Source organism: Fusarium oxysporum, chromosome III, assembly GCF_013085055.1.
Source record: "Fusarium oxysporum Fo47 chromosome III, complete sequence".
NCBI classification, from domain to species: Eukaryota; Fungi; Ascomycota; class Sordariomycetes; order Hypocreales; family Nectriaceae; genus Fusarium; species Fusarium oxysporum.
The window spans coordinates 4,060,703-4,080,448 of record NC_072842.1 but is presented as its reverse complement, the minus strand read 5'-3'; the positions used below and the strand labels follow the sequence as shown (position 1 = coordinate 4,080,448).

The 19,746-nt window shown below is 46.9% G+C and overlaps 7 protein-coding genes across 7 annotated transcripts; 5 read left to right on the top strand and 2 right to left on the bottom strand.

Annotated features, from left to right (window-relative positions):
• Positions 1 to 1,982: 1,982 nt before the first annotated feature.
• Positions 1,983 to 4,568, top strand: FOBCDRAFT_290720 (uncharacterized protein; the record flags this gene model as incomplete). The annotated part of the gene is made up of 1 exon (XM_031177446.2): positions 1,983 to 4,568. The coding sequence occupies one exon, from the start codon at positions 1,983 to 1,985 to the stop codon at positions 4,566 to 4,568; it is 2,586 nt and encodes an 861-aa protein (XP_031048579.2).
• A 1,436-nt stretch (positions 4,569 to 6,004) lies between these two features.
• Positions 6,005 to 6,925, top strand: FOBCDRAFT_290718 (uncharacterized protein; the record flags this gene model as incomplete). Its single annotated transcript, XM_031177445.3, has 2 exons — positions 6,005 to 6,058; positions 6,113 to 6,925. The coding sequence occupies 2 exons, from the start codon at positions 6,005 to 6,007 to the stop codon at positions 6,674 to 6,676; spliced, it is 618 nt and encodes a 205-aa protein (XP_031048578.2). The 3' UTR covers positions 6,677 to 6,925.
• Positions 6,926 to 7,302: 377 nt separating this feature from the next.
• FOBCDRAFT_219215 (putative diphthamide synthesis protein-domain-containing protein) lies at positions 7,303 to 9,053 on the bottom strand. The gene has a single exon (XM_031177444.3). It carries the CDS (start codon positions 8,993 to 8,995, stop codon positions 7,385 to 7,387), a length of 1,611 nt encoding a protein of 536 aa, XP_031048577.2. The 5' UTR covers positions 8,996 to 9,053; the 3' UTR covers positions 7,303 to 7,384.
• Positions 9,054 to 9,995: 942 nt separating this feature from the next.
• FOBCDRAFT_219214 (uncharacterized protein) lies at positions 9,996 to 11,382 on the top strand. The gene has a single exon (XM_031177443.3). The coding sequence runs from the start codon at positions 10,013 to 10,015 to the stop codon at positions 11,315 to 11,317; it is 1,305 nt and encodes a 434-aa protein (XP_031048576.3). The 5' UTR covers positions 9,996 to 10,012; the 3' UTR covers positions 11,318 to 11,382.
• A 2,015-nt stretch (positions 11,383 to 13,397) lies between these two features.
• On the bottom strand, positions 13,398 to 14,348 carry FOBCDRAFT_238170 (uncharacterized protein; the record flags this gene model as incomplete). The annotated part of the gene is made up of 2 exons (XM_059610185.1): positions 13,398 to 14,024; positions 14,097 to 14,348. 2 exons carry the CDS (start codon positions 14,346 to 14,348, stop codon positions 13,398 to 13,400), a joined length of 879 nt encoding a protein of 292 aa, XP_059464511.1.
• A 425-nt stretch (positions 14,349 to 14,773) lies between these two features.
• Positions 14,774 to 16,327, top strand: FOBCDRAFT_238169 (uncharacterized protein; the record flags this gene model as incomplete). Its single annotated transcript, XM_054703919.2, has 2 exons — positions 14,774 to 16,094; positions 16,128 to 16,327. 2 exons carry the CDS (start codon positions 14,774 to 14,776, stop codon positions 16,325 to 16,327), a joined length of 1,521 nt encoding a protein of 506 aa, XP_054559894.2.
• A 543-nt stretch (positions 16,328 to 16,870) lies between these two features.
• FOBCDRAFT_238168 (uncharacterized protein) lies at positions 16,871 to 18,653 on the top strand (the record flags this gene model as incomplete). Its single annotated transcript, XM_059610184.1, has 4 exons — positions 16,871 to 17,157; positions 17,444 to 17,626; positions 17,681 to 18,308; positions 18,633 to 18,653. The coding sequence occupies 4 exons, from the start codon at positions 16,871 to 16,873 to the stop codon at positions 18,651 to 18,653; spliced, it is 1,119 nt and encodes a 372-aa protein (XP_059464510.1).
• Positions 18,654 to 19,746: the final 1,093 nt, after the last annotated feature.

Below are 19,746 nucleotides of genomic sequence, written 5' to 3'. Positions count from 1 at the left end.
CTCACTGTCAACTATTCATACCAGTGAATGAACGTCTCGGTCAGCACAACGAACGATGTTTGGCTGCAATTAGAGATAAACTTGATCTGCATGTGCATCTATCTGACGCTTATTTCCATCCCATGCCGGGAGTCAGCGGCTATAGCTGCCGAGCTGTATCTCCTCCACTTTACGTCATTTTTACTTGGCTGCACGAAGTCACTAGAAGACGGTTGGTGTCCATGTCAATGGAAAGTTCACGGCGTGATCTCATAGCTTGACTTTGGACAGTTCATTACGTCCTCGAAGAGAATTACAATAAGAGTCTTGCTTATATGTAGTGAGTATTGCGGCGTTGCATCATTATCACCAATATTGACGACTTCCGTACTGAACAAGGGTCGCCATCGAGGTTTAGGGTAAACGTGGATGGTCAATTCTCTTCGCATTACAGCTTGGTACTGAGACTGTCTCTGGTCAAATAGTTATTTGGTCGAGCGGATAACTGTTCCTGTGAACCCGGGGGTGATTGTTATAAGGTCAAGGTTGATTAGACAGCTCGACTGGGCTCTGACTCTCATATCAGTGACGATTGATCTTGGCAAACTGATACATTCAACGCCATGTTCATTTTGGAAGCCGGAATATCCTTACCTCGGCTTTGCTTCCTTTTCTGCATAATTCATCGTTCGTGCACAAGGATTATATCATTCAAAATCTCTCGACATTTACATCCGGTTTAGTGCACTCTTATCCGTCTCCCATCCCATCTGATAAGGACCTTGTCAACGCGGGGGGAATGTGGGTTATAGTGACCCGAGAACCGAGACCCTGGACGATTTGTCTGACCCATTACAAACCACACGCAATAACAACCTCGACCTCGACCCGTTATCAAAGATATCTTCGCCTCCGCACGTGAAAAAAAAAAAGCAATAAGATTTGATCGCCTGCTCATCATGGGGCCCGAGCGACTGCTCCCGCATGAGCGATGTCACTATCTTCAGGACGCGTTATTCCCCTTGTAGCAATCCCTTGATGAGTGAGCTGACAGCGTGGGTTTACCGTTTATCCCTAAACTGCTTTTCGTCGTGGTGCTGCTATTCTTATCAGCCATATCATGGAGTTGATAGGCCGTGCTGGGATTATCGGCATGGATGCTTATCAGTTGCCTTCCGCCAAGAGGCTTTTTGGGATATGATGATTTGCAGGAGAACGACACGTTTTTCTAGACTCGGAGATGCTTTTTAATGATAGATCACGAATCACTCGTTTCATGGCGTTTTGCTGCCCTGCCTGGTCTTTGTTGTCAGAGACAAGAGACAACACGACCGTGGCTCAAGCCTCTCCGGACTTGACGCGGATTCAGCATATCTCAGAAAGAGCCTCAACACATGGCATCTTTCACAAGCTCCCCAAAAGAACAGACCTCTCTCTCTTGTATGCCGACCATTCCGGCTTCGGCTCATTCGACACCTTGGACCGGGGAGAACTACCATCGACTGCCTTTGCGCTAGGTACGCCTGCGCATATCAGCGGTAGCTAAAACTAAAACTCCAAGAGTTGCGGGCGTAGCTCATACTCAACTGCCCAGTTGACAGCGTAGTATCGCACGTCTGCGGCCGTCCCCTTGTAAGAGCTCTGAGGGATCTAGACCTCTCCGCGACGGCTTTGATGCTGTTTTTGAACTTTACAGGTCAGTTCTCTTTCCGGCCGAAAAGTCCTTGCTTGGCTAATAATCCTTGAGCAGAACTGTCGTTGCTTTTCTTTTCAATGTTCTGGTTCCCTCCTTTACGTCTTCCTACGAGACTTGGACACAACCCTTTCGCGAGCACACACACCACACTCATGGCCAATTACTTCATAATCGAGAGAAGATTAGTTACTAGACGCCATTTTTGTCTACTATAGACTCATCTTAGACTTTTGCTTTTGTGTTTCCCCAAAAACGTCTCAACAGCCAACCCGCCACTTACATCCTCATCGACTTCACATCACACAAAATGTCGGCACGAAGCGCATACGCGCGCAAGAAAACAACACAAGCGAAAAATAAGGACCCAGTCATACATGGACGCGCTCAATCTGTAGCCACTTCATCAAGTGGTGAAGAGCTTTTTACTGACCATTCGATACCGCCCAATATCCCAACCCCCATTGCGGCTCGATTTCCGCAAATACAGCAAAATGCTTCGATGCCAATGGGAAACAGGGGAGATTGGACCCCAAGAGGAAGACCAATGATGGCGCCAGATTGGAATCGGGATGCGTATACGAGTAATCAATATGCCGAGGAATGGGTTCATAACAAACCGAGGAGAGCGACACTGCCAGATGAGTATGGGACTATTGAGAGGAGTGGACTACGAACAATGCTCGACAAGCGAAGTGACGATGTACGAAAGACAATAGCGAAGACGTTCACATTCCGAAAGAAGGAAAAGGAAGAGGAACCGATCGATCAAGACAGCAATGGAAGCCGACCAAGCGTGGAAACACTGCAACCGACCGTCATGCCGAGTCCTAGTCCCAATGAGAGCAGCGGCTGGGACTCACAATCTGTGGCTCGAACAGATACGACTTTGACTTCGACATCTTCTTATGCAGCGTCTCAAAACCAGATGCCGTTGACGCCAACATCACAACTCTCATTTGGTCTACCTCCCGTTGGACCACCACCAACCAGCAAACTGCCTCCGATTCCACAGGTGCCTTCTGCACCACCACCGCAGATCAGACGTTGGTGTGGAGGAGGACGGCCTATCACAAAGTGGAACAAGCTTCGGAAAGACCCAGAGCTTTGGGATCCTAACGGAGATGTTCTGATCTACCTTGGGAAGAAAGGCCAGAGCTTGCCGTCGATGCGCGTTTCGTCTCATATCATCGAAGCTATCAACAGTCGATATCTCATCTCTCTTCTGGATGAGGGTTTGATTGATGGATATCTGCATTCTCCACCTTCACCAAACACTGAATCCTATGGAAGAAAGCTTGGTCAAGAATTCCGGAATTCACCACTAACACCGCCTGCATCTGGACGCACCAGCATTGGAGACATGGGAGGACAAGTTCTTTATGAGATGCACTTCCCACCTCCGCAGAATATGAAGAGCATCGATCAGCTCCGTCATCAGCTCACAACGCGCAACTTCTTTGCCCTGCTTCTCAACGCCTCAATGGTGGGCTTGTCGCTACACGAAGCTCTATCTGACCTTCACGTTAGACTGGATAGCTACATGCCCCCGAATAACGACAACGTTGGCCAATTGGTGCGGTATCTCTATAACCGAGATCTCGACGACGTACGAAACAATCCTGCCTTGGCGGTGTCACTCCTCATCTGGTCAGAAGAGCCGGATGTGCGGTGGGAGGAAGGATGGAGGGAGTGCTTCACGCATTGCGTGGGCATGTTTGATCTCGTGCAGAAGTACAAGGACTTCAAGCAGATAAACACAAACACGAGAAAGCTTATGGAGATGGCGAGTCGCGAGATGCAGTATCGTGTTCAGGCTGCAGAGGAAAGGTTGGCTGGCTTCAGGTACCAAGACATCTGGGCCTTCACTCCCAAGACGGGATCGGAGATGAGGGCGATTGAGAGGTTGAAGGACATGTTGTTACAGCATTTTGAACAGGAATATGGATCATGGCCACCATCACAGTCTGATGGTCGATCCGGACGATCAGTCGGTTCCTCAAGACCCGAAACCTGGTTGACTCGGACGTTGGCTATGAAGCTCCAAAGAGACTTTGGGGAGCTGTATGATTGCATGGTCGACAGAGATATCGTTTGGGGTTCGTTGGAGATCCAGTTTGGAAGCAGATTGATGATGGTGTCAAAGAGCAAGAGGAGAGCCATTGATGCAGACACGAGGGAGATGCACTTGACGGATATGCTTATTGACTTTGACAACAAACATCGGTTCCCTCATATTCCTCATCCGTTTCCTCTACTGCCAGAATCGACCTCAGCTGCTGGCTCGTTCCGAAGAGGCATCGCAAAGACTCGAGGCGACCAAATGAGCGCGCTGGAGGAAAGGATACGACTTGCTTATACTGAGAATACCGGCTTCGATGAACCGGAGATCAAACTCTCCGACGCATTTGAGCGCTTTGAGAAGACCGATGACATTGGAGACATGGATCCAGCTACTGCGAGACGTAGTCGCTGGATTCTTATATACGGAATCCTTCAGTCACTAGCCTCTGTGTCTGTTGACGATGAGAAGGTCCAGTACAACGACAAGGTTGATTATCACTTGTGTCCAAGATTAGAGGGAGCAAAGATACCGCCATGGAAACGAGGAACGAGCGAAGGCATTGGTCAAGGAGCGCATGAGAGATCGTATTGCTGGGTTGCAGAGGCAGAACGAGTTATTGAGAGCGACGAGTATGGAGACGATGTTGATATGAGTCTGATCAATGATTTCCCGATTCAGCTAAACTCGCCCGGCGCCGCGGAGGACCGAAACACGGCGTCAGGTGGGTCTCTCGGCACGGGCTTCATCAGCCCAAGAGTTCGAGAGAGGATGCGGAGGAACCGAGAGAATGAAAGTCCTGTAACGTCGGACTATGGATACACGTACACTTAATTAATACCTTTTAATGAACAAAGACGGTTTACGAGAAATTGGGCCCCGCGGAACTAAGGTAAGATCGTACCTGTTGATCACGATCCCCAGCCACTGATTTAAAACATGGGCGAGTACCCGCTGTTTCAATGCTGATCTATGCGGATCTGCCGAAATAAGAGGACATGAATCAATCGCCAATTCGCATATCAGTTGATCTCTGAAACGTATGTACAGGAAACGTGCGGGACGGCCCAGGGCGCCATGCATAAGGCGTGATGCATGCTGTACTCAGATTGTCTTGTGTTCCTGAATTAAGCGACGATGGCGATGGAGATGCATGATTTACCAGCCACCGAATCTGCGACAGTTGAAGAATAATGCTACGGATGTTAGCTAGGGTTTTTCGTAATTGGTCGGCTGGTTGTTCTCGTTTTGGTTGTAACTCTCTTGTTGGTTGATACCCAGCCAACCTGTTTTCTGTATTTATTACCATTTTGGGCGTGTATGAGCTTACCAGCCTCTCCAATTCTGATGACGTCGCAACACGAAAAGGGTCTCGACCTGTTTCCCTTGCTGGTTATTCTCTTGGCTAAATTGATAGAGAGTATCCTATCCTGATTTGCATTACAATTGATCTGGATCAGATTTCTATTGCTCGCTTGATTGCTTGAGTGCTTGCATTGCTAGTGCAAGTCGACGTCATGCTCCAATTTCGGCATGACCGGTAGAATCGAAGCTGAACAGCCGCAAGTCTAGGTGAACGGACGACAACTAACGGAGATGATCAATCCTTGCCGAGAGCCTAAACAGCGCATAAACCTTTCATCTCCATTTTCAGGCTCGAGATGCTTCAGTAACCCAAACACACCGAAAAACTCGTGAACCCGACGGCCCTAGAAGAAACCAGCCCCAGATCGCTAAACTTACAAGGGTCTAGAGCTAAAAGGTCCCCTACCCTCTAACGGCCCAACCACTAACATCCTGCAACTACAGGGGTGGCCTTTACAAGGGTTATCCCACCTTTTCTGCTTTCTCTGGGCGTGGTCCTGCGCCATCTATTTCTCAAGCACCAACCACCTTGAATCGTGGGTTTTTGGCAAGACCAAGGATGGGAACAAGTTTGGACGATTGCTGTTGCTTTGCTTGCCTTTGCATTCGTGGTAGCTACAAAATAGAGCTTTATTCCCACACACCCTCCCTCCCTCCATTCTTTCTCTCATTCCTCCATCTATCACCAACTTGACTTGCCTTGACTCAGTCTGATAGCGTTACTTGTATCGACCCGTCTATTGCTTGAATTATTGTCTCACTTACTCAAGCATCGTATAAGTCCCCCGCGCACGTCATCTCTCTCAGCTCCCCGCTCCTTGAGCGCATTACATCCATCTTATCATCTGCGACTGTCGTGCGATATTATCAAGATAGAGCTGCATAAGTTGCTAAAGACCGCCAAGATGTTTTTCGCAATGTTCTTTGTCTTCTTTCGGATCCTTCAGATCCTCACTCTGGTAGGCAACAGGAATGCAAATACTCCAGGTCGCAGGCTAACTAACAATTAATAGATCCCCTGCATGGGTATGCTTGCCTGGTTCGTCAATGGATTCGTCAAGCAAAACGCCTTGACTCCTGATTCAATCCTCATCCTCTTCATTGTCTCGGTTCTCGCGCTTGCTTGGGCAATCTTCACCCTCTTCAGCTATCACCGCTCGTCGACAAACGCCCACTTTGTCGCATTCGTTGATGCCCTTTTCTTCGGTGCCTTCATAGCCGCCGTTTACTACCTCCGCTACGTAAGCAACACCGACTGTGTTAGCATTCAACGTGGCGACGACTGGGATCTCTCCGTTGGCGATGTCAGGGTCATTGGCCCCAGCTATGACCTCGTCAACAACAAGCCCTGCTCCATGCTCAAGGCCTGCTGGGCATTTGGCATCATGAACGTCATCTTCTTTGCCATCACCTCTGTTGTCGCTTTCATGCACGGCGGACACATGAGCGCCTATGACCGCAGCCACTCTTCTCGCCGTTCCTACCATTCCAGCCGTCACAGCCACCGAAGCCGCTCCCGCTCTGGCTCTCGCTACAGCAGCCGCAGCCGTCCTCACTCTCGACGTGTCTACGTTTAGGAACCTTATCCTGCTACTGCGCTTCGTAGGAAGCACAGACCTAAAAAAAACTAGTAATCCGGGGGACACCGCCGGTTTGCTTTTCTCGGCAATGCATCCATACTCCACTGCAACGTATGCCCAAGTACCACAATACCTTAGCCCAATGACCCGCGAGATCGCAGCCTCGCCAGCTTTTCCGTTTGTCCTATGGCACTAGATGGGCGCTCGAGTAACAACACATCGTGCTCCGCGCCAGGGATCCAATCCTTTTTCGCCCCATGAAAGACTGCGCATGGGGAATATTATGGGAAAGGGTCAAGAGACCCTGTTACGATCGCCGAAAGGAAAGCGGCCTCATGCATTATGACTTCTCCTAGAACATATTTCTTATTCTTTGGAAGGAATCGTATGGACTGACGACGACCAACATGATACAATGTTGATGACGTTTCTTTGTCTCCCATGCTTCGGGTGTGGATAATGAAGCTCAGGTAAGGGAAGGGCTAGGATTAGATACGGGTATGCCGCAGCATAGGCCCTGGAGGCTGCTTCGGTCGATGATTCTATTGTATATAATATGACTTCACTGTTACATGAGCGACGAAAAGAACAACAAGCTTACTATCTCAGAATATATCTTTGAACCATGAATATTCGCCTTTTACTTTTGTCTACATCCCAACGCCTTGTTATGCTAAATGGTATCACTTTTCATGTAACCTTCCCTCAATGTTTGTCCGATTCTCCCACTTGATAGCCTCGAGCCACACCACTTCGACCCTCCTCGACTAATGTGCTAGCTTCATTGTCGAAATCGGTGCCCAATCCTTGCCATGTGCGACCAGAGCGAAGGAACTCGGCTCCAGGACTCGCGATACCGTTGATGCTGGCCAATTCTCCAACGCTGCGCTTGATAAGAGCATCATTCTGCTTGATTGCACCAGCGGGACTGTCGCCAATAGCCTCGGTGGCGTTGGCGGCAGAGGGGCTGTTGCGAACTGGAAGTCTCATAGGTCGACTTGATGAGATGAGCTTGCCGGTGCGCATGTCAAACTCGGGAGGAGCAGATTCTTCCCCTTCAACGCCCCCAGCGACATCCTCAAACTGATCCTCTTCTGGCACGGCAGTATCCCTGGACTCGTTGACCGCATCTTGAGGTTTGTCGCTAAGTCCAAGCTTCTCGATACCGCCCCACCACTCGCCGCCCCAGACCCGTTCATCCTCGCTCATGAGTGCCACCTCAAGCTCAAACGGTGTGATAACTGGTCTCCAGTATCCAGCATCATCTTCGACCAAGCCGCTCTCCCAGCATCCGACCACAACCCAACCCTCAATCTCAGCAAAGTTTGCCAGCTTCGCGGGGTTGAGCTTTCCGACGACAATGGTGTAACTCTTCTTGTCAGCCCGAGCGATCTTGTCGCGCAGAGTATTGATTGAGCTGAGGTAGTTTGCGACTGAAAGTGTATTCACTAGGATACCGATCACACCGGCGGAAGCGAGCGACAGCACCTTCGCAAATCGACGTCGAAGGAGACCTGCTGTGCGGATAGTGGGGTTCTCGAGCGTTGAGGATGGTGTCGCAAGGACGTGTAAGGAGGCAAATCGTGAGTATAGAGCGAGAAGAAGCGCGGAGGGAGGGTCGGAGATGTGGATGATCGAGTAAGCCTTCCAATGTTCGTCGCCATGAGTTTCGTCGGAGAGGATCTTGCGGTTGGGTATCAAGGCGGCAGGGTCGCGTGTTACTGCTGTGGAAACAACGTCGGTATAGCCTTCATCTCTAAGAAGGGAAACCACTTTGTCGACGTGATTTTGATACGTCAGATCGGCCATTATGACCAACTTGACAGTCTTGTCGCTGAACTCCTTCTTGATTTCCTCTAATGTCACCTTGTAATCGAGATCATGCGTGGTGTAAACGTATATCGCAGGAAGATGGCTCGTGGGACTAAGACACGTTCGACCATAATGAACTACCACATCTGCTGAAACATGCTCGGCAGCTATTTCATCCACGCAGCAGGCGCTGTAACTGCTGTCCGCAAGAACGTATATCCTCCTCTCAGCCTTGCCCTCTTCCCGGGCATCATGGGCGCTAAGTTCTTTCGACAAAGCCTCTACAACACGAGGAGCGTCTACCAGCATAAAATCTGGAAACTGTAAGCCGATGCGCCTCCATCCTCCAGCGCGGATCTCATCGGCTGTGCGGACAACCTCGTACGTTTCGCGGAGGGCATCGTCGGAGAGTGTGGATGTTGGGATGGAGTCAGCGGCGGGAACTTCGAGGATGTGGTCGTCGGGAGTTGAGAGGACGGGAGGGGCTGCGAGATCGGACGCCATCGTGGCAGAAGGATCAGGGTATGAAATGGATGTAAAGTTTTTTGAAGGTTGGTGATGATAATATTTTGGTGGGGTTTTTGGTGATGGAGGGGAGCGGGTGTCAATGCGGGGTCATGGTGTGGATTTTAGCATTCTGGTACCAAACCATTTGGGGATCTCGTCAATAGGAGCAACTAAGTAATCCGTAAATCGACGTCAATTATTTTGGTATTAGTGAAATGCTGTAAAATGCGCACTGTTACAAAGCCTTTGATATCGGCAGTCTGATAGTGCATATCTCCTGTTTTGGCTGATTGGCTTCGTTCGAAGTAATCTGATTGGCTCCACGACATCCAAATCACGAACGAATCAAGTAACCCGTCAATGTAATAACCGCTACTCGTCAGCTGGGGAATGAAGAATTCGTAAATATACGAAATGCCTACTTGGTCGAAGCTAATAAATCCCAGCATTATTTATATCAAAGATATCGCTCAACGCTCCCTTGAACCCGATAGCAAAGTGGCCCTCTTGACCTTTTGGTGTGTATCCTCGGTGTCTGCTTGCTCACGAATTCATGGAGGGGCAAATCACATCCCCTGGTGAGCAAGTAAATGATGTGCCTAGTACACAAGGTGACTCTGACTATGATGCATTGATACACTGATTCTTCAAGACAAGATCCACACTTTATAAGGACCAAGCGCGCATGTGAATAACATACGTAAGTACTAAGCCTCTTGATCACAAACTCCCGATGAAGGTTCCTACCTCGGGCTACTACCGTCCCGGGGCCCGTAAAGAACTGCCGAACAATATAACGGAGAATATATACAGAGAAAACTTCCGATTCTCATATGATTTGAATTTCCGAGTCCTAAATAACAGAACTGAAGTTACAGTCGTAGACTCGTCTACCCCGGTCATGTCTCAATTAGGAAATCCGTGTACCCAGTTGGGTAATCAGTGTATGCATCGTCAGTGAGAAATACGATGAGTTAGTCAACATCCACAGCACGCAGTGAACCACTCCTTTATATGGGAAATTCGTGTGACTTTGAGTGCGTAAGCCATGATAGATTTATCTTATATAAGGGCATCTGCCGGCCTTTTCCTCTTTCTTTAACACAAAACATAACCATGGAAGACACATCACATCAACATCACTTCCTCGAAGGCAAAACCATCATCATCGCTGGCGGTGGTGTTTCTGGATCAGCATTCGCTGTTGGACTGCGCAAACTATGGAATCCCCAGTTCAAAAAGCCCAAGATCATTATCTACGACCGCGACTCGCCGGACGTAAGCGCTCAACGTGAAGGCTACACATTATCTCTTACCGGATATGACACTTCGGGAGGTCTCATTGCCCTGAAGAAACTCGGTCTTATCGAACAAATTGTAGACAATGCCGTGTCTGGACTCAATGGAGAGGGTGCTTTCAAGATATGGGGACCCAATTGGCATGAACACGCAAGCTTCCGCCACGAGCCAATTGAAGAGCTGCCATCTTCCAGCGTTAGGATAGCACGCAAGGATCTTCGGAAGGTCCTCCACGATAGCCTCCGACCGGAAGACTCGGTCCAGTGGAACTCACGCTGCATCTCAGCGAGGAAAACGGACCAAGGACGAGTGCGAGTTCAAGTCGCAAGTGGACATCCCGGCGATGAGACGATCACCGAGGATGATTGTGACCTGCTTATTGCCGCTGATGGAGCGAATAGCAAACTCCGAGGATACCTTCGGCCAAACGACAACCTCGAATTTGCCGGTGCAATTCTCCGAGGTGGCATTGCTCGATTCGATGGCCCTCCTCCAGCGCCCATTGACAAAGACTGGGGCTTCATGATTTCGGGAACCGGCGTGTCATGCTTCTTTTCTCCAGTCGACAAGAACAGCATTGTATGGGGCGTTGGCCATCTCGAGAACGAAGAGGTCCCCAGATTAGATCTCAAGAACGTCAAAATGGTACAAGAAGTGATCGACCGCAGTCTCGATCTTGGGGACAGGTTCCAGGATCCTTTCAGAGACATTGTTGAAAGGACAGATACGAAGACCGTGTTTGCTATCAACGCAAAGGACAAGAAGGCTTTCACACATGACGATATTGACCGGATGGGCGTTATTTTCATTGGCGATGCTAACCATGCCGTGACACCTTTTGCTGGCTGTGGAGCGAACCTGGCGTTATGTGATGCGTGGAATCTGGCAGAGGCTTTATGTGTAAGCAGTTCTTTAGGGGAGGGCATATCAGCGTATGATGGACAGTCAGAACCACGGGCGAGAGGGGTCCTCGAGCGAGCGCGTGAGAAGTTAAAGTCAGGACATAAGGGGAGATTATAGTTTTAATAAGATAATTCAGCTTGATAAGATATAAAAAAAAGCCGTTACCTTGATTATAATAAAAGTATTAGCATTTATAAGGTTCGCTGTCAGGGAATTTAGTAGAGGAGTAGATCTCAAGATTAAAGCCTTGAGTCTTAAACTGAGATTAGTGTAATAAGGCTATAGATCTTGAGCAACAGATAAGGCCGGGCAAAATACAAAACCTAGGTGACATAGATAAGGTAAGTAGCTCAATACAATTGGCCACGGTGAAATGTGAAAGCCCCCCCCCCAGTCCCCTCGATAGCCCAAGTACCGCGCATAAGGCCAGGTTGCGTTGAGACACCTCTGAATAAAACTGCAGTCACGTTCCTTGTCCGGGTGTCCGTCCTTTCTTGTCGAGGAGTGGCCTACCTTACCCAATTACCTGCGTACGTAAACAGCCGTTGTATACTGCAGTTTGTTATGCAAGCCTCTTGTAATTTGTGCTATTGTTCTGCTTCTGGGTTGATTGAATAGCAAATAAGTGGTGTAGGTACCAGGACACATGTTCTTCATGTCTCCCAACATGATATGCCCTTTGTAGATCTGCAATCCTCTTGCAAAGCGGGAAAGCTGACAGATGTGCAAACAAAGGGAGGAAGATGAGAGCCCAGGCTATGGCTATGGCTATGGCTATGGCTATAGATACCTATACCCACATGAACAGTATCACTATCACTAAGCTCTGCTATAGTCCTAGACGCAGCTTGTACAACTAACCAACGGACTTAAGATTCTAGATTAATCTATGATGGTTTATGTATACGAATTTGTGGTCAAGAGTAATTGGGCTAGGTGACGGAGCCTGATTTCTTGTACTGTCAGCTTAACGCCTTGGCTTTACTTGCACAAAGAGCCCCATCCCAAAACGTCTAACTTTACTACCTAACTGCATGAGAATCTCCCCTGAATCTGAGGACCCTTCCTGCTTTGCCCTCCCTTGAGGCTTAAAAAGCTATACATGCGAACTTCAAGACAATACATATCCCGAATACTTCGCGTGAAGAGATATATAATAGCCACTTCTCCCAAGACGAGGTCTCACGTTTCCATAGCAAACAGGTTGCTATCGGATTGAGTGACTGAAAGGCAAAGGGGGAAAACTACCCATTACAAAGCTGTTACCCCTGAAGAGCTGAGAAATTGTACTATCCACCGGCTGTGCCAGATCCCCGCATCAACTAACTGAGTGAAGACGTTATGGACCGTCGGGTTGCGTGTGTCACTGCAGAGGCTGCAGGCTCAGGCACGGAAGGATTTGATGAGAGTCTAGAAGAGGCTACCGAATCAGGATTTCTTTCGTCTCACATGGTGGCACTGTAAGGCAGTGTGGGAGAAAACGAATGGGCTGGTCTCCTCGAAACTGCACTGGTGGGGGCGAAACCTTTGCTGACCGAATCACTCAAAACTTGCAGGTTCTTGGACTGCCCAGGGGTTATTGTTCTCACCATCACGATACTGTTGGAGGTCTCAGGCAAGCTGTAGTCAACAGTAGCATGGAGTACCTATGGACGGCAACTCTGACACCCAGGTGCAACTTGCCCTCCAAGACATCTGGGGCTACACTGTTTTGGCTCTGATAGCCATCTTTGTTCCGCCCGGCGATTTAACAGCCTTTTTGATTGCTACCCTTGCCTGGAAAATCGGTTCGGGCCGTACCTAGTGTGGATTGGCGAACGAGGTATGCTCCGGCACCCGTACGAGAAATGGCTGGTGTCAGCCCTGACAAGGCTTATTTGGGCTTCATGACCAACGCCGGTTATGGGTACAAAACCGGTGTCCCCTTGTTCCAGGATATGGAGACTTTGTGTAGGTCTATCTTGTAAACGAAAGTTTCGACTCGCGCCCCGCCATCAAGCGTCACCGACATCGTGATGTGAAAGGGGCAAGGTTGGAGAATAGAGAACTATACTACAATAATAGGAAGAGCTCGAGTAAGTACACTGGTCACATTCGTGACACTCCCTACTTATGCTCTAGAAATACCTACATTTTCAATTTAAAATACAAACTCCATTTCTTCCCCACCAAGGCTAATATCAACGCGCTCCATCCCCTATTCTTCCTCGTCTAGCACATCGGCCCACGTAACGCTATCCTCATCCATCTCCAGGACGACCTTCCTGTTCTTGTCTGTTTCATAATTATCGTCAGACCTGTCATCAATATTGATCTCATCCTCCTCGTCGATTTCCTCGTCGCTACTGATATCACTCTCCTCCGACTCAGATTCGCTATTTCCACGGTGTTTCTTGGCAAAAGACTGCGAAGCTGGCAAATCTGGACCCTTTTCTTTCAACATCATGGCGTTGTCTGTACCCAAAAATGACTGGACAACCGACCTCTGCACAGTCTTGTACTGGAGAGCAAAGATGTTACTCCCTGCGCTTTCGCCAGAGAACTCGGCTGTATATTGGTGACTTTGCGACCCGGAAACGCCTGAATCAGTGGGTTCAGAGGGGAGCAAGATGCCTGTAGTGCTCGAGACAATCGTGGACATCGGCACTGAAACACCGGCCGGGGCTGTGACCCCGCGTTCTCTAGAGGGCGTGAAAGTTGCATCCTGCCAGATGAGCATCGCAGTAACCATGAAACCAGTATTACGGCCGCGAGCTAACATCCGTTGGAGTTGAGATCTCGTTTCCTCATGCTGGATCAACCGATCAAAAACTTGGTCATAATTCTGAAGACGTACGCAGACGACCTCGGAGCCAGTGAAGGAGAGGCCTCCGCCATTTCTGGTTTCACAGGAGACGTCGACTGTTGCGCCGAGTTTGGCAGCAAAGGACTTGTTCCGCTGTGATAATGCGGCGAGGCTGGCGTTGGCGATAGTGCTTCTTGCAAATTCGTGTGTTACGAAGGGCTTTGGATCATCCGGCACAAAATTTGCGTCTGGCTCGGAATAGGATTTGACGATCCGGCCGAGCCAAGTTGATAAGGCCGATGCCGGTAGATACCGTTCTGGGGGGAGTAGATAGAACGACGGTCGGGCTCGTTCAGTAGGCATGATGATAGCGAGGATGATGATGATTTGATTCTGTTGATCGATTACATGGCAGTTATGTATCAAGTTACCGTAGAAGCAATTCCTCAGATCACAAGTGAGGACAAGATACCGAGGAGAGCACAGACTGATTCGACTGCATTTTCAGTTATCCTAGGCGATCTGAAAATCATTGTAGGTCGTTGCTGCCCAAACCCCTGCCAGCGTGGGCCTTTCTTACCAATGCTCGTATATAGTTCCAATGGGGGCAGCAGTCTTTATTCGTTTCTCGTCAGTGAAGTTCGGCAACTGTGCCGTCCTGCGAAGCGAACAGCGGCGACTACATATAACTAGGTTTCGCTCCTCATCAAATGGGTACGTCACAATTGGCCTCCCGAACACAATCACAAGAAGTAATAAAATGACCGTTGCCAATATCGCCCGACGAGATGTTGAGCCTTCCCAATCGGAAGACCTTGACGGTTTACATCTTTTCGACGTCAACATCGCCAGAGACCGACGGCACATCTCGCATCGGATCAAATACCTCAGTTGCCATCCGTCCTCTTCTTCTTCTGGCAACTGGTGCCCCGGGCCATATTGAGCCACCGAATGGCGGGGACTGTGTTAATGAACATGTGCAAGGCATGATGAGTGTACTGCAGACGCAGATGAACTCTCCATCCGACTTTTACGGAGAAAAAGTAGTCATTCGTATTGCAGAGCAACCTTGGTTCAACAAGGATAGCTCTGAGGATCACAACATCGAGGACCATATGTCCATGCAACGCGTTCTTCGGGAGTTCCTAGAGCGACTCGAGGTATGGGAACCTACGATGCGGCCGATCGAGGTCAGCGTGGTGCAGACACTTGCTACTGGCACTCCCCAACATCTCAGCCAGGATTACAAAGGCAGCAAGGCTGCTGACCAGGAGAACGAAGGACAAAGGAGGGTCCTTGTGTTGTCGTGTCGTGCTCCTGGCCGTTCCACTCATGCCAGCGAGCTCTCTCGCCCAGTCTCGCGTACCATCCTCCAGGCGATAGGAGATCCTACAAAAGTCATCTTTGTACGCCCTGGGTCCTTTAGTGCCCTGAAGACTGAGCTTGAATCCCACCCCAAAGGCTACTTCACTGCCATTCATTTGGACATGCTGCTTGTCTACAACCGCCCTCGAAAATCCGATCCCGAAGTTCCCAGAATCTACTTCCAATTCGTCAACCAAAATAAGTCTGAAGTGATAGAGGAGGACCTTGAAGCAGTCGATAAAGTTGCTGTACTGCTTCTGCTTCATGGTGTTCAAGACGTTGTCATTGTTCCCTGTCCGCATGCTAGGTCCGCCGTCGAGACGGCAGCTACAGTACTTTTGAGCGGTGGCATACAGACCGTGGTTACTTCGGCCTACCATATCACTGAAAATGGTATCGAGGCATTTATAAGATCGCTCTACACTGGGTACATTCATCAGAAACTTCCCTTAGAAGAAGCCGCTCCAACAGCTCGACAGTGCTTGAGGGGAAGTGAGGTTGATGAGAGGATGCCCATTTGTGATTTCGTGGCGCTGACTTACGTCAAACCAGAGTGGCTTCCATCAATTAGTTTGGACATTGACTACAAGTCTCTCAAGCAAGAGCAGAGCTATCCTAACGCTTTGCAGGGGCGAGAACATGACATTGTCCACATAGAATCAATACTTTTGCTAGGAAAGCCACTGCCTCTTTCGATCTATGGAATGTCTGGCATTGGAAAGACGGCTCTTCTGAATCATTTATGTTCATGATGGAAGGCTTCGGGTATGATCGAAGATGCAATCCATATACACCTCAGCTTGAGCGAGCCTTTCAGCAAGGATAACATGATACAACAGCTGCAACGGCACTTTGTTCCGAACTCTACTCTAGACTCAGAAGATACGAGCTCTTTATATGAGCATTTTGAGAGTCACAAATGTCTCATCATGATCGACGACCTCGACTCAGCGAACTTCAACCGACAACAAGGCTAATTCATGAATCTTACCTCCAAGCTATCCAAGTCTGGTGCGCTTGTCATTCTTGCTTCGCGCAAGCGAGAGTGATGACTGAGTAAGGCAAAGGTATACAGACTTTCCGGGCTTCAAACTCGACCAGCAACTCTGTTGGTGATGGATCCCGAATTCAGGAACCGCGTCACTGATAATCACAACCCTTCATCCCCTGAGATAACGGCGAAGAACAAGACACAAGAAGTGAAAGATTACCTTGAGGGTGTTGTTGAGATGGTAAACGGAAATCCGCAGGCTATAGAGATGATGACTCGCAGTGGGCTTTACTGGTCGAGAGCTCCGAAAGACATATATTGCTTTTTACTCGGACTTCGTTCAAACCACCCTTGTGCGCATCCTGCGAAGTTTGAGACTTCGGACACCGAGGATTAATCTGAAAAGCCACGTAGTAGAACGCGTCTTGATGATGTATATGAGAGTCTGCGAAGTATGGACTGGGCCGACGGATTTCTACTCACATTACTTGCGCCGTTCATGGGTGTTCTGCCGTCCAAAGATCTCTTCATGATTTTCTACATCTGGAGCATTAGAGTGGCCAAGGTTCTAAGAAAAGCTGCATCTACACGGCTTTTGCGCGCTGTACTCGAGTCCAATGCGTTTTGCAGAGACAATGACAAGCTCACAGAAGATGCACGCATCTCCATTGAGGCTTTACAGAACGCTCCTAGAGTAGCCGAACCTGAGGAAGACCTGGCGTTGCAACTGGACTTGTCCGGCTCCAGCGTTCTGTTTCATAACGACCTCGAGTTTTCCGAACCACTGTCGCCCGCTGGCAGCTTCCTGACTGCCATGTGTGATCGTACCAAAGATGGGCTTAATGATGGTGGAATGCTTGAAGAGTTCACCGAGGTGCCGAATTCTTTGATCACAACAGACCGAGGAATTATGCGTTTGAATCCACTGGTTCTTTTGCTTCTCAGGCAGCATCCAGCCTACAAAAGCAACTCATTTTCGCTCTAATCGACAGTGAATGAAGCATTTGTACTATGCTACTGCTATAGAGGGAAGAAGTAAGTTAGAAACGATACTTGTGTACGCAATAATTGTTGCATGTTCGTTTTGCTGACCCATCAACAGATGGCCGTGGGACTGTTGGGATGATGATCGCTCATGGGCAATAGCTGATGCTGAGATCGAGATCGAATTCGACAATTTTGCATCCGCCTGCATGGATAGCCTCCTACACATCGACCTCGACACAATTCATCTGATGGGACTGATGCGAATAGTCGCTGTGCTCGAGCATGGTGCCGGCGAAAAGTTCTACTACAGAAAAACTATACTTTCCTAAGTGTGGACTGTCGCTCTGGCTAGAACCCTTGCAGAGTTCAATAAGCTTAAAGGCGAGGGTCGAAGCCGTCAGACCGAGACATACATGTTTTTGTTGGCTGCTATGTATTTCAGCTCTGAACTAGGTCGATTCCATGATCTCGACCGCGAGCCGGCCGAGGTGGCCAAGTACAAAGGCCTCATCGCCCAGTTCGCCGTGTTGGCCAGCAAAGTCGTCCCGGAGACTGTTGAAGTAAAAGCACAGAAGGAGAAACTATCGGGGAAGAAGGAACTTGAACGTCTCGCTCGAAAGGCGGCGGATCCCGATCAAGATATCCTGTACTCGATCCGGGGTCAAGTCAGGCGCGTTTTTGTATGGATCTCGAACCCTTTTGTGACCAGCTCCTTTGTGGGACCAGCGACCACTACGTCGGTATCGGTTGATGTTGAACTGGCTACTATGTTATCATTCTCGGTGGAAGTTCGTCGACATATGAGCCTGGTTGATGACGCTGAAGAGGCAGCCAAGGGAGATGATTGGACTATGGCTGATGAGGCGTTGAACAAGGCGCTTAGGTTGGAGGTAAACGTTACGGAGAATAATTGCACGAGTAGGATTGGATTGATCCAACTACAAAAGATGGCTGCGGAGAAGCGAAAGGATGATGAGAGGGTTCGTCAACTTGCAGATGAGCTATTGCAGCTTGAACTAAGCATGGCAGATGGGGATGAGGACGGCAAAGTGTTTAATAATTCTGAAATAATAATAAAAATAATACATTAAGTATAATAATTAGGGTTTCTTAAGTAAGTAAATTAATATAAACTAGGTTTATATTTATAAATTATATAAAGTATTTTATTAAATAAGTTATAAAGTGTTATAGTTCTTATTGATAATTAAATTAAGTTAAATATAATTAAATAAAAAAAGGTTTTATTAATTATTAATAATATAATATTAAGTTTTAATTATAAATAAATTAAATTATATTAGGTTTATAAGATATACTATTAAGTATTATTAAAATATTATATTTTTTAATAATAAATTTATATTATAAAAATTAAAAAGCTAGTATTTATAATAATAACCAAGCTATTATATAAAATTAGCCTTATTTTAAGTAGGTTATGTAATTTTTATTTAAAACTTAAAATACCTATTAAGTAATATATAAAGTAAAATTAAGAATATTAAAATAATATAATAAAATAAAATATTTATTTTTAATATAATATAATATAAGGTATTATATCTTAGTTTAAACCACTACTTTTTTACAAATTTTATTAGATTTATTTTTATATATAAGGTTAATTAATTATATATTATATTATATATATTTAATTAATAAAGTTATAGTTTTAAGTTAATTTAACTTTTATTAACTAACTTATATAAAAGTTAACCTAATTTCTTTTATAATTTTGGATTCTGCGATAATGGCCTGCTATAGGGGTCTCACTGTTTAAGCCTTTATAGAAAAGTTAAAAAGCTCGATGGCTTCGTACAAGGCTGACGGCAAGGGGAAAAAAAAAAAAAAAAAAAAAAAAAAAAAAAAAAAAAAACCCTAATTTCTTTATAAAACCCTACCTTTATCTTATATTTATCTTTACTTTTATATAGAAAGGAGGATATAAAATACTTATTTAGCCTTAATAATTATATTCTTAAGCCACTTTTTATACTAGGCTAAGTTTAGGCCTATAAATATAATAAGAAAAGCTGCCTTTTTTACCTTAAGAGATTAGCCTCATTATAAGGGTTTTTTAACTTCTTTAATCTAAATAACTTTCTAGCTAGCTATAATAAATATAATCTTAAATAAGGAAACTAATTAATACTAGGTTTATATTTATAAAATATATAAAATATTAATACTAAGCAGGTAAGGTATTATATCTCTTAATAATTAAGTAATATATATTAGGCTAAGAAGTCTTATTAATAGCTAATAAATTAAGTCTATAAAAATACTAATAAATATAGTTTATATACTAAAATAGGGTTATAGTTTATAAAGGTAGTTACTAAGTAATTCTTAGAGTTACTTAGTAATTTCTAAGAATTACTAGTATTTCTAGTTAATTATTAGTAACCTAGTCTT

Bases quoted from the DNA above. Each gene is read 5' to 3' on its own strand.
- FOBCDRAFT_219215 (XM_031177444.3), bottom strand. From the start codon at position 8,995: ATGGCGTCCGATCTCGCAGCCCCTCCCGTCCTCTCAACTCCCGACGAC.
- FOBCDRAFT_219214 (XM_031177443.3), top strand. From the start codon at position 10,013: ATGGGAAATTCGTGTGACTTTGAGTGCGTAAGCCATGATAGATTTATC.